At 42.7% G+C, this 22,831-nt stretch overlaps 2 protein-coding genes and 1 pseudogene across 3 annotated transcripts in view; all 3 read left to right on the forward strand.

Annotated features, from left to right (window-relative positions):
- The window catches only part of LOC116055155 (properdin), a 13,950-nt gene extending 4,381 nt beyond the window's left edge, over positions 1-9,569 (forward strand). Inside the window, exons 6-11 of the mRNA XM_031306960.2 lie at positions 373-540; positions 627-818; positions 1,330-1,503; positions 8,003-8,200; positions 8,604-8,715; positions 8,873-9,569. Of these exons, the coding sequence (XP_031162820.1) occupies positions 373-540; positions 627-818; positions 1,330-1,503; positions 8,003-8,200; positions 8,604-8,715; positions 8,873-9,002 (974 nt within the window). The 3' untranslated portion in view covers positions 9,003-9,569. The remainder of the gene's footprint in view (positions 1-372; positions 541-626; positions 819-1,329; positions 1,504-8,002; positions 8,201-8,603; positions 8,716-8,872) is intronic.
- The window catches only part of LOC116055156 (SE-cephalotoxin-like), a 521,701-nt gene extending 500,604 nt beyond the window's left edge, over positions 1-21,097 (forward strand). The window contains exons 1-2 of one of the 2 annotated variants that reach the window (XM_031306961.2): positions 15,498-15,653; positions 19,399-21,097. In XM_031306961.2, coding sequence (XP_031162821.1) covers positions 19,401-21,065 — 1,665 coding nt within the window. In that variant the 5' untranslated portion in view covers positions 15,498-15,653; positions 19,399-19,400 and the 3' untranslated portion in view covers positions 21,066-21,097. Of the gene's footprint in view, positions 1-15,497; positions 15,654-19,398 lie in introns of those variants that run through there. The other variant, XM_031306962.2, reaches the window with a different exon arrangement.
- Positions 1-22,831, forward strand: part of LOC116062301 — a 1,036,964-nt pseudogene that overhangs the window by 489,834 nt on the left and 524,299 nt on the right.

The raw sequence follows: 22,831 nt of genomic DNA on the forward strand, positions 1-22,831 counted from the left end.
CTCCAGCTTCGTTTTGGTTTTTAAGCATGTGAGTTTTGAGACAAAAGTGAGAGGGGGGGAAACGCCAGAGCAGGGGGAATGAGGGGGGGGGGGGGGGCGTAGCAGAAGATATTTAAACCAAACCTTTTTAAACCAAAACGTAGCAGTGTGAATGTAGCCCGAGATGCAAAATGCAAAGACATTGGACTCTGAAAGTGAGTATGTAGATATTAACACAATGAACATGTGTATAATTGCATTTGAGAGTAATATGATTCAATAGCAAACAGGCGCTAAATTCACGGCTGTAAAAACTATAAAAACGTAACAGAATCTCTTTGGGTTTGATGATCAGGTAACAAAGCAAACCGTTGTGATTGGCTATCTCTGCAGTGGACGGCAGCTGGGGGGCGTGGTCTCAGCCCGGGCCGTGCTCTGTCTCCTGTGGGGAGGGGCTGCAGCTGGCGACCAGGAGGTGTGATAGCCCCGCCCCTAAATATGGCGGTCGACACTGTGACGGACCGAGCACTCAGAGCAGCGTCTGTCAGAGTCCTTGTCCTGGTAAGATGGATGGATAGACAGAAAGACAGACAGACAGAGACAGTGAACCTTTAAGATTAACATCTGCCTATCTGCGTCTCTAACAGTGGACGGTTTCTGGACTGGTTGGTCCAGTTGGGGAGAGTGTTCTGCTTCCTGTATCCCAGAAGGCCGAGCTCCCGTCAGGTCTCGCCAACGCTCCTGCTCTAACCCCGCCCCTTCATCTAGCCCGCCCGGTGCTGGTTGCCAGGGTGGCGCCAGCGAGACAACCTTCTGCAACCACCTGCCTCACTGCTCAGGTATCAGACCATAAAGGTTTCCACAACAAACGTAACATGATGAACCTGATGTGATTTATCCAGCGTCTTTTTATCAGCCGGGAAGAGAAAACATTCCAGTAACAAACACACACACGCACACACACACACACACACACAGACAGACAGACAGACAGACATCGTAGCTTCAAAGAGACGTCACTAAGACACTTTGGGCTGACGAGTCTTTCTAATGACGCATTTTCACAGTCTGATACTTTTACCACAAATTGACAAATGGACTTTCTCCACTTGATAAATTATCTTTTAAACTGACAGACATCATCTGTGTAATTCAAGGCTCAATTCAAACAGGATCTAAACATTATCTGTCTCTTCCCGTTCACTACAGGACACATTTTAACTGAAATAAAGTCCCATGGTGGACACAGGAAGGTGTCCTCGTAGAGGTGATAACCATAGATATAGAACAATAATTGTTCTATATCTATGGTGATAACTCTCTCTGTCTCTTTGTTTGTCTCTGTTCCAGTGGACGGAGGTTGGGGGTCTTGGTCTCCGTTCTCATCCTGTCCCGTTACCTGTGGGGCGGGGCTTCAGGTGTCACTCAGGAGATGTGATAGCCCGGCCCCCAAACACGGTGGCCAGCCGTGTCCTGGAGAGGGACGTCGAACCAGCATCTGTCAGACCAACCAGCACTGTCCAGGTACACACAAAATCTTATCTTTTACTGCACAGACTAAATCATTTAAAGATGGGCAGAATGCTGCTCAAAAAGGCTCTTTATACACAAACTATATGCTGGTCTAACTAGGGATGCACCAAATCCAGATTTTTGGGGTTCAGCCGAATACCAAATCCACTGGTTAAGATTCTGCCGAATCCGAAACCGAAAACCGAATCCTACTCCCGTCCCATCAAGTTTTTAGCAGTGACTGTCCTTCCTTTGCCGTACCTGAAGTTGCTGCATTTTGGCTGCTGTCTGTAGATTCCTTCATGCTCAACTCGTATTCTTTCAGATGTTTCATACCAGATGTTGTAACAGCGGTGATGTTGTGTAGTGGTTGGGGTCCTCGCCACCACCAGACTAATCGCCATTGCAAATATACGTCTCCATAACAGCAGGCGGCGCTAATCTGTATTGTCGCCCAAAAATGAAAACCGGCAGCTGATTGGAAGAAGGCGTCACGTGGGTCTGGTTTCTCCGGAAATTCAAAGCCAGACTGTCATGGCGGCTTGTTCAGAATACGATCTCATATTGGACTAAAATAGTTCACCGAAACGTGTTTCTGAAAACATTTTAAGAGAGAAATAGGCCGTGCAGTTGCTGAATCTGTCTTCATTTCAGATCAACAAAGGTCAGTTTAAAAGATTTTCGTCAGATTTTGAGAGACTCTAGTCACGCTCATCCCGCTCCTCGTTTCCAGGTTAGCACTCTACCAATCAGATTGGTCATTTGAGTCTGACTGCCGGCAGTGCCCGCCTTCCGATTCAACATGTCAAATCGGCCAAAATGAAGGCTGACAGCCGACGGATGGTGGCACGGAACACACCGAACAGACTCGAGTAACTGACCTCGTCAGACTGTCTGAAGGCCGATTTTCGGACAGACAGACAGGGGAAAACAAACATGCAACAGGAAGGGAGGGGGAAAACACAGGAGAACAGAGGGAGATCGACAAAGTGCTGCAGATCCTAATAGAGACGGCCTTCACCGAGGACGGACAGAACAACTTTGGGTTCAGCCAAGGACCGAGGAGTCAAGGATCTATCAAATAATGGGCTTCCTCTATGAAGCCATAGGAAAAAGGAACTTCCTGAACATCACGTCCTGTTATTCTGACTATCAACTGTTACAAATGACACTATCTTTTCTTCACCACTAGGGGGAAGAAAAGGACATACAAAAGAAACGTACTATCCTTAAATTATCTGTCTGTAACAACACGTTTTTAAAGGGATATTTCCATTGGAAAGTTGAATATATCTTTAAATTGGGTCACTTATGTAGTGGAAATGTGAAATTTCTGGTGAAATTGGTGGCTTCTAGGCCGAGAAAAGCCAGAAAATGTGTTTTTGGCTCATGTGGATGAAAGACACCAAATCCCAGAATGCACTTGCTTCGCTGCTTTAGCGTCTACTCCCAAGCCACGCCTACCCTTTACAGACAGACAGTAAGACGATCAACTCAACAAGTGTGTTTTATTGTCATTTCAACCATATCATGTATATATAAACGTTTCACCGTGGCTCAATTGGTTACAATATATAAAAACGACATACGAAACAGGCTACATTTAGTCAGTGTCGGGCAAGTTACTTTTTAAAAGTAATTAGTTACAGTTACTAGTTACTTCTTCCAAAAAGTAACTAAATGAGTTACTCAGTTACAAATTATGAAAGTAACTAGTTACTTCAGAAAGTAACTATTGTGTTACTTTCAAGTACATTTTTAAATGCTCAAATGTGACCCCACCTCCACCTACCCCTCTTTAACAGAACTTAAAATGCATGTTCAATTATTTATGATAAATCTGAATATTATAATGAAATGGACACTTAATACAATACATTATTAACAGAAACAATTTACACAAATCTAAACTATTTTAATGTTGCTGTGGGACAAAGTGAGACCTCCAATAACCTCCAATCAAAAGCCATGTATGTAGATATTATTTTATATAGTGGATCAACACAAATAACACCTCAACAGGCCACGACTGGGCAAAATTAAATGATGCTTGTTAAGCACTATACCAAAAATAAATAACAAATATATACACTCTTTGTAGTGCAAATAACATAAGTGGCCTGATGTTTATACTTGTGCGCTGGTATGTGCGTCAAGCCGGCGTGTGTGTGTGTGTGTGTGTGTGTGTGTGTGTGTGTGTGTGTGTGTGGGGAGTAGGTGATAGAGCGAGGGAGAAGTGAGAGAGTGACGGCGATTAGCTTCAGAGCGAGTACCGACTCTAGAGTCATAGTCAGAGAACCAAAGTGTCTCCCCTGTTCTTTCTGACCACGGTGGAGATCTGGAGCAGGAGAAGTTAACCCTCTCCTTGATTTCATAACTCCATACCTGCCTCTCTCTCGTTGACTGACACGCTTGTGTTGTTCGTTGTGTGTCTGACTATGCATGCTTTTGAACACCCGCCCAACTCTACCTCTGATTGGCTAACCATGACATTTTACTCAACCTCAGCCAATCGTGCACTGCCCACTAACCAAGGAAGAACAATAAAAAAAAGTCTTTGCCTCTCGGCTCAGACTCAGAGATCTAGTTGGTCTGATGAAAAAAACAGCTTCAAATATAGTAACAAGTAGCATTTTTTGGCGTTATTAAGATGGGAAGAGTAGTCAATTAGATTACTCGTTACTGAAAAAAAGTAACGCTGTTAGTAACGCTGTTTTTTATAACGCCGTTATTCCCATCACTGCATTTAGTGCACACACATTATATGCTCCGTAAAGTTCAGCTAACACAGAGCTACCAGCATTAGCGCTTGGTGGGCTGTGGTATAAACATAGAGTATAAACACAGCCGTAAAGTTGCGTGGGATGTAGAATGGTTGGCATTTAACAGTCACAAACTCCACCAGCAGTTAGCAGTTAGTTGGATACAAGCACCAGTCCGTGTTAACACAGCACACCTCGACTAGTCTTACCCGGTGACAGAGCAGCAGGCTGGATAGTCCGGTACAGAGCTATGTCTTTCTCTATCACTCTGGTCCGGTACAGCAATATTTCCACAACAACAAAAACACAGCAGTCTCTGAACTCGCGTTGGGAGTTTCGTTGAAGTTGGATGTAGTCCATTTTGTTGTCTAATGAGCGGACACTTGCAAGCACGATTGATGGAACAAGTGGCCAGCTAGTGTTTTTAGTGCTTTCCACCGACACATTCGTTCAACGTTCCCCGCCAACCCGTTCTCATTCTGAACTCGTAAAATCAGGACGTTTGGACAGTGGCTGTCAGCGTCTGATGTGACGAAAAAGGCATCTTTCAGCGTATTTGTGTAACGCACCGGGGAGAGCAGCAGTTAGAGAGGATTTAGCGAGTAGTATGTAAGGGCGAATTTCCGTGTATGGAGGTTGGTTGGGGGGGTGGATGGGTCAAACAAACACAGGACTTTCACCCAGGAGAGCAGGGTTCGCATCCCGCTTGTCACGCTTGCTATAGTCGCTTTTTATTTTCCTCCCGCGTGTCACAGAACCGTATGCCCACCCACGACCCTTTCCTAAACCCAACCATCCCGTTCTTCCCGCGTGTCACGGAACCGTATGCCTACCCACGACCTTTTCCTTAACATAACTGCGTCAAAAGGGACGGCAATAGTCCCGACCAAACACGTTTACTTATAGCGCTAAAGGGACGGCAATAGTCCCGACCAAGCACGTTTACTTATAGCGCTAAAGGGACGGCAATAGTCCCGGCCAAGAGCGTTTACTTATAGCGCTAAAGGGACGGCAATAGTCCCGACCAAGCGCATTTACTTATAGCGCTAAAGGGACGGCAATAGTCCCGACCAAACACGTTTACTTATAGCGCTAAAGGGACGGCAATAGTCCCGACCAAGCACGTTTACTTATAGCGCTAAAGGGACGGCAATAGTCCCGACCAAGCACGTTTACTTATAGCGCTAAAGGGACGGCAATAGTCCCGACCAAGCACGTTTACTTATAGCGCTAAAGGGACGGCAATAGTCCCGACCAAACACGTTTACTTATAGCGCTAAAGGGACGGCAATAGTCCCGACCAAGCGCATTTACTTATAGCGCTAAAGGGACGGCAATAGTCCCGACCAAGCACGTTTACTTATAGCGCTAAAGGGACGGCAATAGTCCCGACCAAGCACGTTTACTTATAGCGCTAAAGGGACGGCAATAGTCCCGACCAAGCACGTTTACTTATAGCGCTAAAGGGACGGCAATAGTCCCGACCAAACACGTTTACTTATAGCGCTAAAGGGACGGCAATAGTCCCGACCAAGCACGTTTACTTATAGCGCTAAAGGGACGGCAATAGTCCCGACCAAGCACGTTTACTTATAGCGCTAAAGGGACGGCAATAGTCCCGACCAAGCACGTTTACTTATAGCGCTAAAGGGACGGCAATAGTCCCGACCAAACACGTTTACTTATAGCGCTAAAGGGACGGCAATAGTCCCGACCAAGCACGTTTACTTATAGCGCTAAAGGGACGGCAATAGTCCCGACCAAGAGCGTTTACTTATAGCGCTAAAGGGACGGCAATAGTCCCGACCAAGCACGTTTACTTATAGCGCTAAAGGGACGGCAATAGTCCCGACCAAGCACGTTTACTTATAGCGCTAAAGGGACGGCAATAGTCCCGACCAAGCACGTTTACTTATAGCGCTAAAGGGACGGCAATAGTCCCGACCAAGAGCATTTACTTATAGCGCTAAAGGGACGGCAATAGTCCCGACCAAACACGTTTACTTATAGCGCTAAAGGGACGGCAATAGTCCCGACCAAGCGCATTTACTTATAGCGCTAAAGGGACGGCAATAGTCCCGACCAAACACGTTTACTTATAGCGCTAAAGGGACGGCAATAGTCCCGACCAAGCACGTTTACTTATAGCGCTAAAGGGACGGCAATAGTCCCGACCAAACACGTTTACTTATAGCGCTAAAGGGACGGCAATAGTCCCGACCAAGCGCATTTACTTATAGCGCTAAAGGGACGGCAATAGTCCCGACCAAGCACGTTTACTTATAGCGCTAAAGGGACGGCAATAGTCCCGACCAAGCACGTTTACTTATAGCGCTAAAGGGACGGCAATAGTCCCGACCAAGCACGTTTACTTATAGCGCTAAAGGGACGGCAATAGTCCCGACCAAGAGCATTTACTTATAGCGCTAAAGGGACGGCAATAGTCCCGACCAAACACGTTTACTTATAGCGCTAAAGGGACGGCAATAGTCCCGACCAAGCGCATTTACTTATAGCGCTAAAGGGACGGCAATAGTCCCGACCAAGCACGTTTACTTATAGCGCTAAAGGGACGGCAATAGTCCCGACCAAGAGCGTTTACTTATAGCGCTAAAGGAGACTTTTAGCGTCAATAAGAACGACAAAGGCACCTGACCAAGCGTCCGTATTTTACGAGATGAGTGTGAGAACCTGTTGTCCCCGCTGATGATGTCCCTTTACCGGCCAGAGGCATCGAGCAGCACCGCTGGTCTCCATAGCAGGCGGGTGAAGCTGTGTCGAGTATTCTGTCTGTAATAAAGTGTCCTGCTGATCCTCTGATCTGTACCAATGTATCCCGGTGCTACACGTGTGCGGTAGTTTGAATGCACATAATTGTTCTAAAACTTCCTTCGGGATGAATAAATCTATCTAACAGTTTCTGCTGAGAAGCTAAGCGAGGATTCAAGATGGCTGACACTTGTTTTTGCCTCGACAATCTCCGGAAAAAGACGACAGTCCAACCCCCCTATGGGCGGGTTTAAAACATGCGGAAGTAGCTCCTACTACTGGCTGTAGTCCTTTGCCTCTGGGCAAAAATCTTCCGATGACGCAAAAATCCTCGTTTTACGTCATCGGAAGAGTTTTTCCACGACATGAGGGAGGGAAGCACGGTCATTCAAAAATAATACCGGGTTTCTACTGATACAAAGCTTAATACTAAATCGGTGAAGTATCCCTTTAACATGCACAGGTGGCTTACAAAGTATTTTAAGCAAATATTTCTTTCTTTTCTCCACAATGCTTGTTTTTTCACAGTAAAATATAAAATGGGTTCTTCGCCCAGACAAATAAAGGAAATGTTTGTTGCTTTCCAGACCTTTCTATCTTCCTGTTCTTTTAGGGATTCGGTAATTAAAAACTCAAAGGTAACACATTGCCTGGACTCTTTCTTACTGGAGTATAAAGCCAGGGACACGCTCGTGGACTTTAGGAAGTACCCGGGAGATTTTGGCTTCACTTCTACAGCAGGAGGAATTGGACATGCGTCAGTCTGTGTGTGATACACAGTTCCAGTAAAGAGGATGAAAACCTACAAAGTCTTTTTTGTTTGTCCCAGCAATAAGTAGCCTGAATTCTCATGTTAACTTGGCACCTCGACACGTAATTTATTCATCTTTCAATCCCTGTGATCCCATGTTTTCATAAAGCAAGTATTTGTTTCCCCGATGGGATCACAGCATTTTTACTTGACTTTTGTGTATCTGCAGTGGACGGGATGTGGTCACAGTGGTCGCCATGGAATCCGTGCAAATACCCGTTTGGCGGCAGGGATATCCGCTGCAAACAGATCGGCGGCAGACAGGCTCGAGAGCGCCAGTGTCTCCATCGCGCTCACAACGGATCTATCTGCAGCGGGGGCGCTCTGACTGAGACACGGGTCTGCTACGATGTTGACAAATGTTACCGTAGGTCACACACACACACACACACACACACACACACATAGAGACACACACACACACACACACACACACACACACATACACACACACACACACACACAGACACACACACACACACACACACACAGAGACACACACACACACACACACACACACACACACACACACATTCAACCTTTATTAATACTCAAGAGATCATTTACAATGATGTCACGGCATATTCACAACCTTGGGAAAAACTTGATAAATGTAATTAAGTACAAGTACTCCAGTACTGTCCTTAAGTCCAAATGTTGAGGTACTCATTAAGATTTTGTCTGTTTGTGTCTGTCTGTCTGTCTGTCTGTCTGTCTGTCTGTCTGTCTGTCTGTGTGTGTGTGTGTGTGTGTGTGTGTGTGTGTTACAGCGAGGGGTACCTGGGAGGGCTGGGAGCCATGGAGTTTGTGTCGCCCGTCCTGCGGTGGATCGCCCAGACGCTTCCGGATCAGACGCTGTACACCTGACTTCAGCGACTACAGGTGAGTTTAAAATGTACTGAGGACCAATGAGTAACGGGAGTTACTTACCATACCAATGGGCATCATGCAGCGACCACAGTTAAGTTTAGCTTTGTGTCTTTGTGTGTGTGTGTGTGTGTGTGTGTGTGTGTGTGTGCGTGCGTGTGTGTGTTTTCAGTCCTACCATTGGTCGTCTGAAGGAGCCAGCGACATTCTTCGGGGATCCAAAGGCTGACTGTGGAACGCCGCCCAACGGCGAGCCAAAGATCGAAACTCAGAACTGTGTTAACGTTCCCGCCTGCACCTAAAAACCAGCACACCAAGTTTATTAACGCCAACGTATCCTGCTCACCTGTGCTGGAATGTAACTAATTACATTTACTCCATTACTGTACTCCAGTCCAAATGTTAGAGGATGTTATATTTGTGAAAACACCTGTGCAGTGTTGAGTGAAGTGTGTTCAGAAGGCAGACCATTTAAAAGCAGGAACAAACATTCAGTTGAGTTTATTTGGTACGATTGATAACTACAATCTTTCTGCGATAAAATTGAATGTTTCTAATGCTATTTTTGTTGTGAACATTTTTTTATATATACAAACAATGTTGTGAAACCTTCTGAGACAAACCTGTGAGTCTGGCTTTTTATAAATAAAAAGAGACTTCTGCAACAGTCCAATATTTCTGAGTCATTATAGAGACAGAGCGTCATACTCTGAAAGCCACGCGCAGAGGAGGGGAAACATCTCTCTGCTCTCCGTTGACTTGTAGTCTGCTAGCCAACAACAGAAACATGCCTTAAAGCTGCTGTATGTTGATGTTCACTACCAACAGGGTAAAGAACCCAGAACTTGGCTTTTTATAACCTGATGACCCAAAAAAACTGAGTTTTTATGAAGACAAAAGTGGAAACAGACGTGAGGAATCAGCAGAGAGAATGGAGAGACACTAAGTTAAAGTTATGTCTGATGTTACGTTTGCAGCAAACATTTACTTAAAGTGCCCATATTATGAAAAAATCACTTTTTCTGGGATTTGGGGTGTTCTTTTGTGTCTCTGGTGCTTCCACACACATACAAACTTTGAAAAAAATCCATCCATGCTGTTTAGAGTGAGATACGGTTTCTGAATGTGAAAAAAATCGGCACGGCTTGTGACATCACAAGCCGAAACGAGCAGGCTAACCGCAACCATTAGCTCGTAGCGTTAGCATGCTAATGCTATGGCTAACGCTAGCATGCTAACGCTAGCATGCTAACGCTAGCATGCTACCTCGTTCTCAATAGCAAAGCACTGCTACAACACACACAAGTTCACCATAATCTACAAAAGAACTACTTCCATGTGCGCCCTCATTTAGAAGTCTCCCAGCTAATCCTGCCTTGTAACTGACTGAAGTTGTAGAAAGAGCCTTTCTTTTACTGTCTATGGAGCTAGCTAGCTGACATGATCTACATCTGAGCTACTGGGCATGTGCAGTGCAATCAAAGATAGTACAGAAGAAGAAGAAGAAAAGAGGTCTCACTCTGTAGCTAAAACAGAGACCAGCTGAAAAGAGGATCTGCAGCAGTGAGAGAGAGCGGTGCAGTACAACACAAATATGGTGTTTTTTGAAAATTAAACCATGTAAACCTATTCTGGTACAACCTTAAAATACAATTATGAACCTGAAAATGAGCATAATATGGCTGCTTTAATAAGTCAAATATCTAAAACTGTCCGTAAGTTAACACACGTAATATCAGACGTGACATTATCTTAGTGTCTCCCCATTCTCTCTGCTGTATCTCTGCTGTAAGTCTGTATCAACTTTGCTTTTCGGGCCGTCAGCTTATATGGAACTTCACATTTGTCCCTTTGTATTTTTTGTAATGTTCACAAACACAGAGACTGAATCGTGTTCAGAAGAAGATTTGATGTTTGGAGTCAAAGAGAGAACTGTCTGGAGTCTGTTATATAATATTTAACATGCAGAAGGACACGTAGCTGTAAGAATAATAGTTTGTCTCACAGACGGACGAAGAACGTCGTAGGTGAGTTCTCGTTAGCGTTGGGTATCGTTTGGGTTTTTTCCGATACCGGTGCTAAAACAATTCTTTTAAAATGGTTCCTGAACCACAACTTTAAAAAAAGATTCTTAAAACAGAGCACAAAACGACAGTCAGTGACATTAAAGAGCAGCTTGTTTACTAATAACATATATGATATTTAAAAGATGTATTAAATATGTAATAACAATAACTAATAATAGTAAATTGCTGGTAAATGACAAAAACAACCACCTGATGGGAAAAGCATATTTTACAATAACTTTGAATGCAGCACGAGGTTTACCAGTGTCAAGTAAATGCACCATGTAGCGGCAGGCAGTGGCCATATAGGGCAGCTAGTTTGTGTCTTTAGCTGCAGACTGTTGGACGTCCCGGTGTTGGAATCCTCTAAGGTGAAATACTGTCAGCATTTTAATCCAGCTGCTAGCTAACGGTAGGCTAACGTTACCTGCTGCTAAGTGTTAACAAGCTTCACGTGCAGCGATGCTTCTGTTGTTTTTAACGTCAGTTTCGGAGCATCAGAGAGAAGTGCAGACATTTAAGTGACACAAAAATGACGCACCGAAATCGGTGTTGGTATTTGGTCCAGTAGACCAAATAGGCACCGTATTAGCACCAGGTCTCGGTACCCAAACTGACTCAGAATCAGAATCAGAAAAAGCTTTATTGCCAAGTACGTTTACACACACAAGGAATTTGTCCTGGTGCTGTAGGTGCATGTCACATTAAAGCAACACGCACAGACACACCGAGTCGCCATATATGCGGCGCCAAAACAACTCTCTCTTAACTCTCGCAGGGAGAATACAGCATCACATGAGGAGAGGAGAGGGAAAAAAAAGCAACTCTCAGACTATCCTCATAAAGATAAGAACAGTGTGGGAACAGGAAAAAACACCTCAGCACATAGGCACACAAACAGTACATTTGCACTGCTGAACATAACATAACATAACATAACATAACATAACATAAATGTACAGTTGCACATTTAGCGGCGAAGGCGTGGGACTGGGGAGAGGGTAGGTTGGGGGAGTTTGGCCTGCTGAGAAACGCACAGCCCGGCAGTCCCACTAGTGACCCAGTCCGCAGAATGTTATAGCGAAAACACAGCACGTTGCCATGGTGACACCCTTGAACAGTCCAGAGCCGATACGACAATCAGCAGGCAGTGGGGAAGACGGGGGAGGAACCAAGAGAGTCTCGCTTGCAGAGCCCCAACAGGGTGACTGTTTGTTCCAAGAGACGGCCTTGGCAAGGCCGTTCAGGATAAGGGAGCCGAAAGATTAAATTTGTTTTGTCTACACGAATGGCTGCTCTAATTTAAACATTCATTCTATTGTCCAACTACACACTGTTCAATTGGTCAATTTTTCTTTCCAAATCCATGACCTTCCTCATGATGGTATCCAAGCCGCGGGTCATTACCATTTTGTTTTCCATCACGCGATTAATAGTTCCAGTTTTCAAACTGATCACTTTTCCGACAGCTTCAGTCAGGCCAGGCAGCTTCCTTGGGCTTTGGACAGCTACCAAAGTCTTTCCAATTCTTCGATAAACCAGAGCGAAGCATCCTCCAATCAGCAACATTCCAGTTATCAGGGTTCCAAATAGGTAGATATCCTCAACGTCCTCCACGGAAAGAGCAGAGAGACACACGACACGCCATTTCTCCCAGCTGTCCATCGTATACCCCGCAGCAAACGTCCCGTCAGGACATGCTGGCTCACCCGAACCAGTGCTCCTCCTCGAGAATACAGTGTCAACTGCGTTGAGAGACCAGTTAATCAATTCCATGATTTTTAGGTATTTGTAGAGCCTTGCAGGGAGAGTCTCTAAAAAGTTAACAGCAGACAACACAAGACAAGATAGCAAGCAGGGTAGGCCTGGGAGGGAGAGGGAGAAAAAGCGACCGCCTTCGCTGAGAGCTGGAAAGAGAAGACTCGGCATCCAGACCAGAACTCACAGGTGAGCCGACACCGAGTCAGAATATTTTAACATGAAGGACGCGTAGCTGTAAGCAGACCCGGATATAGGCAGAGGCCTTTGCCAGTAAGAACGTCAAAAAATGTTGTTTTTTTTAAGTTTTAAAAATAATTTTAGAATGTAAACTTCCATCTAACACTTCATCTGAACCTGTGTCTTTTTAAGTATGTATATTACTATATTATATTGTTTTAATAAAAAATGGGATGCTTTTGAGTGCAGCAAAAGCAAAAGGAAAGAAGAAGAACTGTATGGGCAGCATCCGATTCATGAATAAAACTACACACAAAGCTACTTGCTCAATGAATCCAAATGCAACTCGTACATGAAATCACAACTGCACATATTAATGTAACACGGTTACAATGTACTAAATTTATCTTTTAATAACTTGATTCATATTGCTTCGCTGTATTAGGCTTGCTATTAGTAGTAGCTAACAAATGAACATAACTGACAGTTGTGCTAGCTAGTAGCTGGCTAGCAATGCCCGTGCCACATAAATTATGTTTCAACAACGTCTTGACGAAGGTCGTTCTGTTTTATTGGGTTTAGGGCCAACATGTTCATGCCCCAGAGCTTATTATTGAAAGTGCGTTGAATATGCGCACAATGTTTTCATCTGCTCACTTGATTAATGAATGCTGGAGGGGGGGGCATGCTCACCAAATGAACATTGCTAAAAGTAACGTTAGCAGGCTACTGACTTTAAGTACATCGCCCATAGGAAGATATTTGGAATGTATCGGACAGCGCTACCTTTGTTATATGTAATAAAACGAGCAACAATGTTAGTTACAAATAATATACATATAAATTATATATTATTAGTTACTTTGAATTATTGATCATGTGGTGCCATCTGGTGGGCCCCACTGGCCCCTAATGTACAGATGTCACTGCTTTCAGGTCCTTCAAATAAATCTAAATTACATGCAATAAAATATCTAAATAAATAAATTAGCATAATAATCTGGTGTCAGTTAAAACCCCTGCTGGAAGTTAAAGAATGCAGCTTTAAGGAGCTTCAGCGTTGGCTTCACTTTTTAGATCCAGAAGTTTAGTCCATTATTTTTACTGTCTTAAATATAAGATAAAAGCACCCACTGAGACTGGATATGACCGTAATGTTAATATTAACATTACATAACAGAGGTTTCCTGTAGGTGAAGGTTGTGAAAGAGATGCTGGTAAAGGTGGAACCACTGAGAGGACGTTGGCTTTTCCAACAAACCAAAATGCCAAAATAAATAAAGCATGTTGACTCTGAACTAACTCACTGTTTTAGTGAACTGATGTGTTCATGTCAAATGGGATGGATGGTTCCACTCCCATGGTTACTACTTGTTCAGGTCCATAAAGGAACTACCCTTTTGTTTAACCTGGACCCTATTTGCCTATGTTTTTAGTGTCTAAGTGACTGATGGGAACAACAATCTTTGACATTGGTCCAGTATTAAGAGAGATCGCTGCAGTCAGCAGCAGTGAAACAAGCTACAATGTAAGTTAATAGGGCAATCGTCCAGCTTGTATTTACCTTCACAAAAGTGCCTGTTTTGCCGCTGACAGACTCAGATTAATATTGTAAGTGTCTGACAATATTATGGAAAGGATTTCTAAGGAGGTCGACCTTTCTGTTAAAGAGTAAGATCCTTTTATTAAACATTAAACCATCCGCGAAAATGAGTTCGCTAATCCCAGCAGACTCCATGTAAATAAACAGTAAATTTTATCATCGTAAAATAGACCACTCAACGTCGACAGAAACACAAAGCCGTTTTGGGTCGTCTTTCCATTTTTCCAACCATCACAACTCTAGTTTTGGTTGAAATAAACATAGTTTATTGATTTACATGTTAACATACACTGGCTCTATAAACGCTAAAAGAATTGCTTTTTTAAATGGAGTCTGGTGGGTTTAATGCTAGCGACCTCAGAGCTTTTTCTAGTTAAACATAAAGGTCTTAAAGAGGTTTCAAAGGTCTATCTCTGTAGGGATCCTTTCCATAATGTTGTCAGACACTTAGAATATTAATCTGAGTCTGTCAGCGGCAAAACGAGCACTTTTGAAGGTAAATACAAGCTGCACAATTGTCCGATTAACTTACATTGTAGCTTGTTTCTCCGCTGCTGACTGCAGCGATCTTGCTGAAATTCATGGATGTATAATCAGAGCTGGATGCAGCACTGGAGGCAGAGCCCCTTCAGTCCTGTGTCAGCACAAACATGAAAACCTGAATGTCAAAGGTTAATTTAAATGCTAAATAAAGAATAAAGTTTGATTTATCATTTTACTGACAGTTTACTGAAATCATTCAGTCTAATTTAGAGAAATACAGTGAGACTTTGAACTCTTTATTTGTTTATCTTGACTCTTGTTTGAGCTCAATGAGCAAACCGATTAAAGGCCAACAGCCTCTCCTGCCTCCTCTCTGGGACTCACACAGTTCAACATTAATATCTACAGCTGGTATCAGCTGCCATCTGGGAGCTTAAATACAGTCAAAGATATCTGACTTTTCCATGAAATACAAGCATGTTAATAAACTTTACATGTCTGGCTCTTGATGTGATTCTCAGAGTGACCCTTAGTGGCCCTTAGTGAAGTTGAGATTAACACACCTGGTTTAAACCAAATGAGCCCACAGACCGTTATCAGCGGTGTATCAGAGAGTTGTCCCTACATGGTAAACCTCTGTGTCCTCAGCTCCACCTGCCAGAAGGTGTGGCCAATCAGCTTCCTTTAAAAAGGACTGCTTCTGGCCTGTCAGGCTCAGAGATCAGGGGCTTCCTCTGAGACTCAACAACCTGCAGACTGTCGTCAGAGACCTCCATCACATCCAGCAACCATCCAGCCAGCCGACCAATCACAGCAGGCAGACGTTTCTGGGCCAGCATTGAGCTCTCCAAGCCTCTCTCCAGGTCTGAACTCTCTGCTTGCTTTCTGTAAAAAAAAAAAAAAAAAAAATTATTTACAGATTTTTTCTGTATTTCTTTAAACGCAAAAATAAAAAATGTAAAGAATAGACTGTGAATTTACATGTCTATGGTAAAAGAACATCTGTAACTATGAATTACCCTCCAATTACAATTTCTTCAATTAATAGATAATTAATTAATTAATAATAAATTAATTGTTTTCACATTTTGCTAAAACACATCTGCTCAAATGTTTATCTTTTATTTAATACTGCGGGGAAAAGAAGTATTGAACGGGTCAACATTCTTCTCAGTAAAGATATTTCTGATGGGGCTATCAGCATGAATTCTTCACCAGATGTCAATAACAACTCAAGTAATCCACACATACAAAGATATCACAACAAATAAGTCCATAAATTAAGTTGTGTGTAATAAAGTAAAAATGAAACAGGAAAAAAGTATTGAACACACTTGCTGAAATGTATTTAATACTTAGAAAAGCCTCAAGATGCCTCCTGTATGAAGAAACTAGTCAACCACATTGCTCATCTGTGATTTTTGCCCATTCTTCCACACAAACTGTCTTCAAATCTTGAAGGTTCCGGGAGCATCTTCTATGAACTCTAGAAGAATACATTTTAAGATTGTGTTGTTTGTTTTTAAAGCTCTTCATGGTCAAGCTCCAGCGTATATCGCTGAACTACTGAAGCTGCACGCTCCTCTGAGGTCAATAAAGTCTGCAGACCAGCTACTCCTTGTTGTCCCTAGAACGCGGCCCAAAAATATGGGAGATTGAGCATTCTCAGTCGTGGCCCCAAGGCTGTGGAATGAATTGCCTCTGCATGTCAGATTGGCCCCCAGCGTTCACAGTTTTAAATCACGACTTAAAACTCACTTTTATTCATTGGCCTTTAAACCTGCTTGAGAGTTGTATTCTGCATTTTAATTTTTCCTGTTTGTTACTTGTTTTAAATGTTCGTTTTTGTTACTTGTGTGTTTATAATCAGTCTGAAATCATGTCTATGTCCAGCACTTTGGTCAACCTGGTTGTTTTAAATGTGCTTTACAAATAAAGTTGGATTGGAGTGGATTGGAACTCTGATCTTCAGTTCTTTCCAGAGGTTTTCAATTGGATTCAGGTCGGGTAATTGACTGGGCCAGTTTCATAGCTTGATTTTCTTTGTCTGAAACCAGTTAAGAGTTTCCTTGGCTGTGTGTTTGGGATCATTGTCTTGCTGAATTGTCCACGCTCGTCTCATCGTCAGCATCCTGGTGGATGGCAGCAGATTCTTATCAACAATGTCACGGTACATTTCTCCATTCATCCTTCCTTCAAATATATGAAGTCTGCCAGTGCCAGATACTGTAAAACAGCCCACCACACCATGATGCTCCCACCTCTAAACTTCACTGTTGGTTAGGGCTGAGCACCGAATGTCGGCACTTTTATGGCACCGAAAAATTTCGGTTCCAAAGCGTCTGAGCGTGTAAGCACAAGCTTATCTGTCCTCTCTGCATATTGACAGAGAGCGGCGCTCCGACCGACACACACACACACACACACACACACACACACACACACACACACACACACACACACACACGTGCAGAGGTGCGGACGGGGTAAACTACGTCGGCTCTGCAGTTCTGTTGAAGTCACAGTGAGTCACGGCAATGCCGATAAAGTGGTTTCAAGTGTGGTTACAGTTTTTCAAAACTTCGCCCAGACACCATTCACTGTGATATGATATTAATGGCGAGCCAAAAGCAGTTGCTGTGCTGTTGTTTTACACTTCCTGTAAGACAAACAGGCACAACGGTGGTTTCTGTGCCCTGGTGACTGACTGACAGGCTGAGGTTGTAAGGCAAGGCAACTTTATTTCTACAGCACATTTCAGCAACAAGGCAATTCAATTCCATTCCTTTGCACTTAAGTTAGTTCTTCATTAGTTCAATGTTGACAACAGGGCAGTCACCAAGTTTATTGTTAAAGGTTTGTGTCATTATGCAGTTTGACCTAAAAAGTCTTTGTTGTTTACATTCCTTTGCTTTTTAGTTAGTTCAATATTAGCCTGTACACAATGTCATTTGTTTATTTATTTATTATTTATAATATGTTCATGTTGTGGCAAAAAGGTTTCTCTTTCTTTGTTAATTTTTTGGGATTGATACCAATCCTGAGTATGTGACTGGCGCACCCCTATCCAAAAGCACAACCAGTGTTATTAATGTTACTCTGAGTGAGCAGTGTTACCAGATTTTTTTAATTTTGATAACTGTTTTGATTCACAATTAAGGTAGAGTTTTGTGTTTAATGTATTTTTTGTTGATGTTTAAATGGATTTTAAAACATATGGTATCGAAAAAAGTATCATTAAGGAACCGGTATCGAAACTGAGGTATCGAAATTGGCACCGGATCGAAAGATTTTGAACGATGCCCAGCCCTAATGTTGGTATGGTGTTTTTAGGGTGATGTGCAGTGCCATTTCTCCTCCAAACATGCTGTATGCTATGACAGCCAAAGACTTCAATTTTGGTCTCATCTGACCAGATTATATTCTCCCAGTATGTCTTTGGCTTGTGCAGATGTTGTGCAGCAAACTTTAAGCAAGCTTCCACAGGCCGTTTCTTGAGCAGTGGTGTGTTGCGTGGTGTGCGTGCATAGAGGCCATGGCAGTTGAGTGCATTACTAATTGTTTTCTTTGAAACAACTGTACCTGGGGTTAGGGTTTCTTCCAGGTCTTTCTGAAGATCTCCTTGAGTGGTCCGTGGTTCTTCGACAACTCTTCTAAGTATTCTATGGACTCCTCTGACAGAAATCTTAAGAGGAGCACCTGGTCGTGGCCTGTTAATGGTGAAATTATGTTCTCTCCACTCCCGGATAATGTCCCCAACAGCGCTCACTGGAACTTTCAGAAGTTTAGATATTCGTCTGTAACCAATGCCATATGTATATTTTTCTACAATAATCTTGAGAAGGTCTTGGGACAGCTCTTTGCTTTTATCCATTATGAAATGCTTCTTGAGTGACACCTTGGTAATGAGAAACCTTTTTTATAGGCCATCATTTAGGACTAATCCAGCTGATATTAATTTGCACTAATAGGGGCAGGATTGCTTCCTAAATACTGACTGATTTCAGCTGGTTTATTGGCTTCCCATGCCTTTTTACACCCCTTTTTCTTCATGGGTTCAATATTTATTCCCATTATCATTCCACTTTATTACACAGAACTTTTGTCATGGACATACATGTTTTGATTTCTTTGTATGTAATATCTATACTGAGAAAAATGTTGATGTGTTCGATGCTTATTTTCCCCGCTGTATATTATATTCAAGTTCAATACTGTAAATATATTGATTAAATTAGATAAAATCAATTATTACATGTGTAAATATCTTAACACACACAATTTATTATACCATGCAGCGATGCTTCTGCAACAGAAGCGTCTAACATCCGTCCCGGAGCATCAGAGAATTACTATGGTCTTTACGCACACATTGTGCTCGTAAATCATTTTTACGATTTACGCACCGATCTATTTTTAGAGACAAAGTTATATGATCCACTAGCCTGGATAGCAGTAACGATAAGCTCGGACCTTATTGATTTTTGGGTTTTGAGAATTTTGGAACCGGGTCCTAATAGAACCGGGTCTCGAGACCCATCCCTAGTTGTGAGTCTTGAACTTGCAGCGTTTAGAACATGATTCCATGTTGTGTTGTCTGTGTTGCAGTCATGGCGTTCCCTCGGCTGTCTGCCTCCATGCTGTTGGCTTCATTGATCCTTCTTCTCTACTGGACAAAATTCTCAGCTCAGTCACATGACCCCACATCCTCCATCGTCTCACCATCCTACAGGGTGAAGAGAGACCTGGATTTCGAAACCAGAGAGAAAGTGGATAAATCTTTGGCATTGGCAAGCAGCTTCCTCACTATCGTCAAAGAAGGGATTGAAAAGATTGACACCAAAAAGTTGTCAGCTGTGATGAAGAGTCTCGCCAACGTCGCCAGCTTGGCGCCTGGCGTCGGAGTTCTGGTTGCGTCTTTTGTCAACATGGTCTTGATCTTAATCCCTCAGGATGACCCGGTGCTGAACGAGGTGAAGAAAGGGTTTGCTGAAGTGAACAGAAAGCTGGACTTGCTCTCCATCCAGATCTCCAACCTGGCAACAGATGTAGAATGGTTTAACTACGCCAGCGTCTACTCTCAAGACGAAGTCCGCATCCTCAACTCCTGGAAGAAGTTCGATGAGCTTCTTCAGAACACTTACTCGGTACAAAGTGAAGAGGACAAACTCCGACTGGCAGAGATATTTGTCAACTACTATGAGAACACAGGAACTGAAGCCAGTGTGGCCAACCTCTACCATTACCTGACGGTCAAAGACACGTCTCTCAGTGGAAACCTCAATGAACTGCTGAGGAAGAAGTTTAAATGTGACGTTCAAGAGATCGGCAAATATAACATCTATTTCAGCAGTTTGCTGTGGAAGGGGATAGTGCTGAACCAGGTCTACTGGAAACTGATCGGTTTGGATATATTAGGCATAAAAACCAAACACACCCAGATGTTTAACAATGTCTACGCAGCTCAGAAATCAGCTCTGGAATACTGCCTGGACAACCACATGCAATATGTGAAGGAAGACGTGAAGGAGATCAGCAAAGGACTCAGTGCTGACAACAAACAAGCCATCGCTGATAAGGTAAAAGAGTTTCTGGATAAGAAGTACAACTGGTACAACTGGGTGGTGCTGGTGTACTGCACAGAGCAGGAAGAACATTACGAACTAAATGAATTAGCTAAGGTCACCGTGGACACGATCACCATCGCTGTGGGCTACACTCTGATAGCTGTTGCATTGTATGATAACTATGTTATCCAAGCAGCTGCTAGATGCTTTGAAACATATCAACCATGTGATATTAAGGACAAAACAAATAAGTGTGTATATTTTCCTCCAAAGCCTAATCCATATGCGGACCAGATGAAATTGATCTTTAAAGATTATGCTAAAGCGACACATGCTGCCTATGGGAATAAGTTTGCTGAGGCCCCAGCACCCTTATGCCATCGTTACTGTGAGCCGCGAACCTGGTATCCAAGAAAGATTTCCATCTATTACTCCCGGAGGTTGCCTGTCTGCCAAGGTGAAACATGTAGCAACCATGGAACGTGCAAGCAGCTGATGGACTCCAATGAATGGATGTGTGATTGTTGGGAGGGTTACCATGGTGAGAGATGTGAAGAGAGAACCCAAATTATCTCCACTATAGCGATCGATTTACAAGTTGTACCTGACATCAGCACCATTGACACCAAAATCAAATTGATGACTGACAAACTGGAAAACAAACTGGAAGAGATTCTCAAGTTTATCAATGACACATGTCGTGGCTAGTAGGAGATATCTGCAGACCGCTGACAGACGACTGGAACGATGACTTACTGCCAATGGACAAACTGAACACACATCAACTGACTGAGCATCTGAGAACGCTACCTTGAAGGAAGAAACCATGAATCGAGAACAAGTACAATCCACGGATGAGGCTGGACACTACTGATCATTTTGGCTTGGTATCGTTATGCCTTTTAAATTACCAACTGAAATAAGTCAGTACCAAGTAGAATGGAAACTCCTCCAGTCAAACAATACATGCATTCTATTCTTTTTGTACCCAGATCTATAGAAAAATTATTTGTGTTCTTTGACTTAATGTGATATGTGATTGGCCCTCTACCACAGCATTGACACCCAATAGAGTCTGAGCGCAGTGTATTTCAATTTCAATTTATAGTATCAAATCATAACAAGAGTTATCTCAAGACAATTTACAGATAGAGTACGTCTAGACCACACTATAATTTACAAAGACCCAACACACACACACACACACACACACACACACACACACACACACACCACAAAACTACTTGGTAATATTTAGGCAACAAATCTTCCTGGTTATGTAAATTTAACTGTCATGTGATTGGTTTCCGTTCGCCTAATTTTGTCCGACATCATACAATACATCATACATACCCGTTCTAGAGAATTGTTGCACACAAAGTGTATCAAAACCAGGGACCTGACCCGAGCATTTAAATGGTCAAAGGGTGAAAGTGTAATGTTAACATACCAAGACTAGATGACAGGAGAATGGAGAAGTACTGAGAAGAGGAACCTGTCCTCAGACTGAACTAATGTTCTGGTTCAACCCAGATATCATCTATTTGCGCAAGTGTTTTCAACAATACATGGAGTTGTTTTTCCTTTTAAAATGACCAGACCATGCTCATACTTAATGAATTGCAATGTATTTTGGTCCAACTGTGAGAAATGCATGTTGCCGGGTAGATTAGAGAAGTGAAACTTTGAAACTAGTGTATACGTGACTGGTTAAGTATGTCATAAGCTGATTCACATCAATCATTTTCTTATTCTCTCATCTTAAATATGTGGGTTGTAGATAAGATGCATAACTATTATTTCATTAATTTAAATGTGCATTGCATTTATTGGAATGATTTGTGCATCTATGATAAGATTTGTCATTTAACTACTCTTTCAGACAGTTATTTACACCAATTCGTATTATATCCAATGAAATCAGGCGACAGAGCTCCGTCAGCCATCGAGTCGTATCAGCGGGCGGTGAAAAGTTGACCGGGAGACTTCAGTGGTAGCAGCTAGCTGTAGCCGTTTGCAGGTTCGGTAAAAGTTTCCATGGTAACAGCGAGCTCCACCAATCAGAGTTGCCACTGTTATGCCACTTAGGATTGTATTGTGTGGTACTACTCCATGACATGGCGTAGGGCTGCACAATATATCAATTTTTTATCGTCATCGCGATATAACCCGGCGCAATGAACATATCACGAAAGGCTGCAAAATGTTGCAAAAGACAGTCAGAGATTTGTTGTGTTGGTTGATACAAATATCAGCAGAAATGTAACTGCCATTCGTTTTTTAGTGCTGCCTTTTATATTCAACTCTATGTTCAATTTGTTAAATAAAAGAAAGTTTGTTTTCAATTCAACAAGCACTTTGTTGTATTTTATCAGAATACTGAAAGCAGCAGAACTGAGAACAATTTAATATGTGATTATTTATAACAAGTTATATCCTGATCAAGATATTCAACGTCATTGCATATTGCATAT

This window comes from Sander lucioperca, chromosome 21 (assembly GCF_008315115.2).
Source record: "Sander lucioperca isolate FBNREF2018 chromosome 21, SLUC_FBN_1.2, whole genome shotgun sequence".
NCBI lineage: Eukaryota > Metazoa > Chordata > Actinopteri > Perciformes > Percidae > Sander > Sander lucioperca.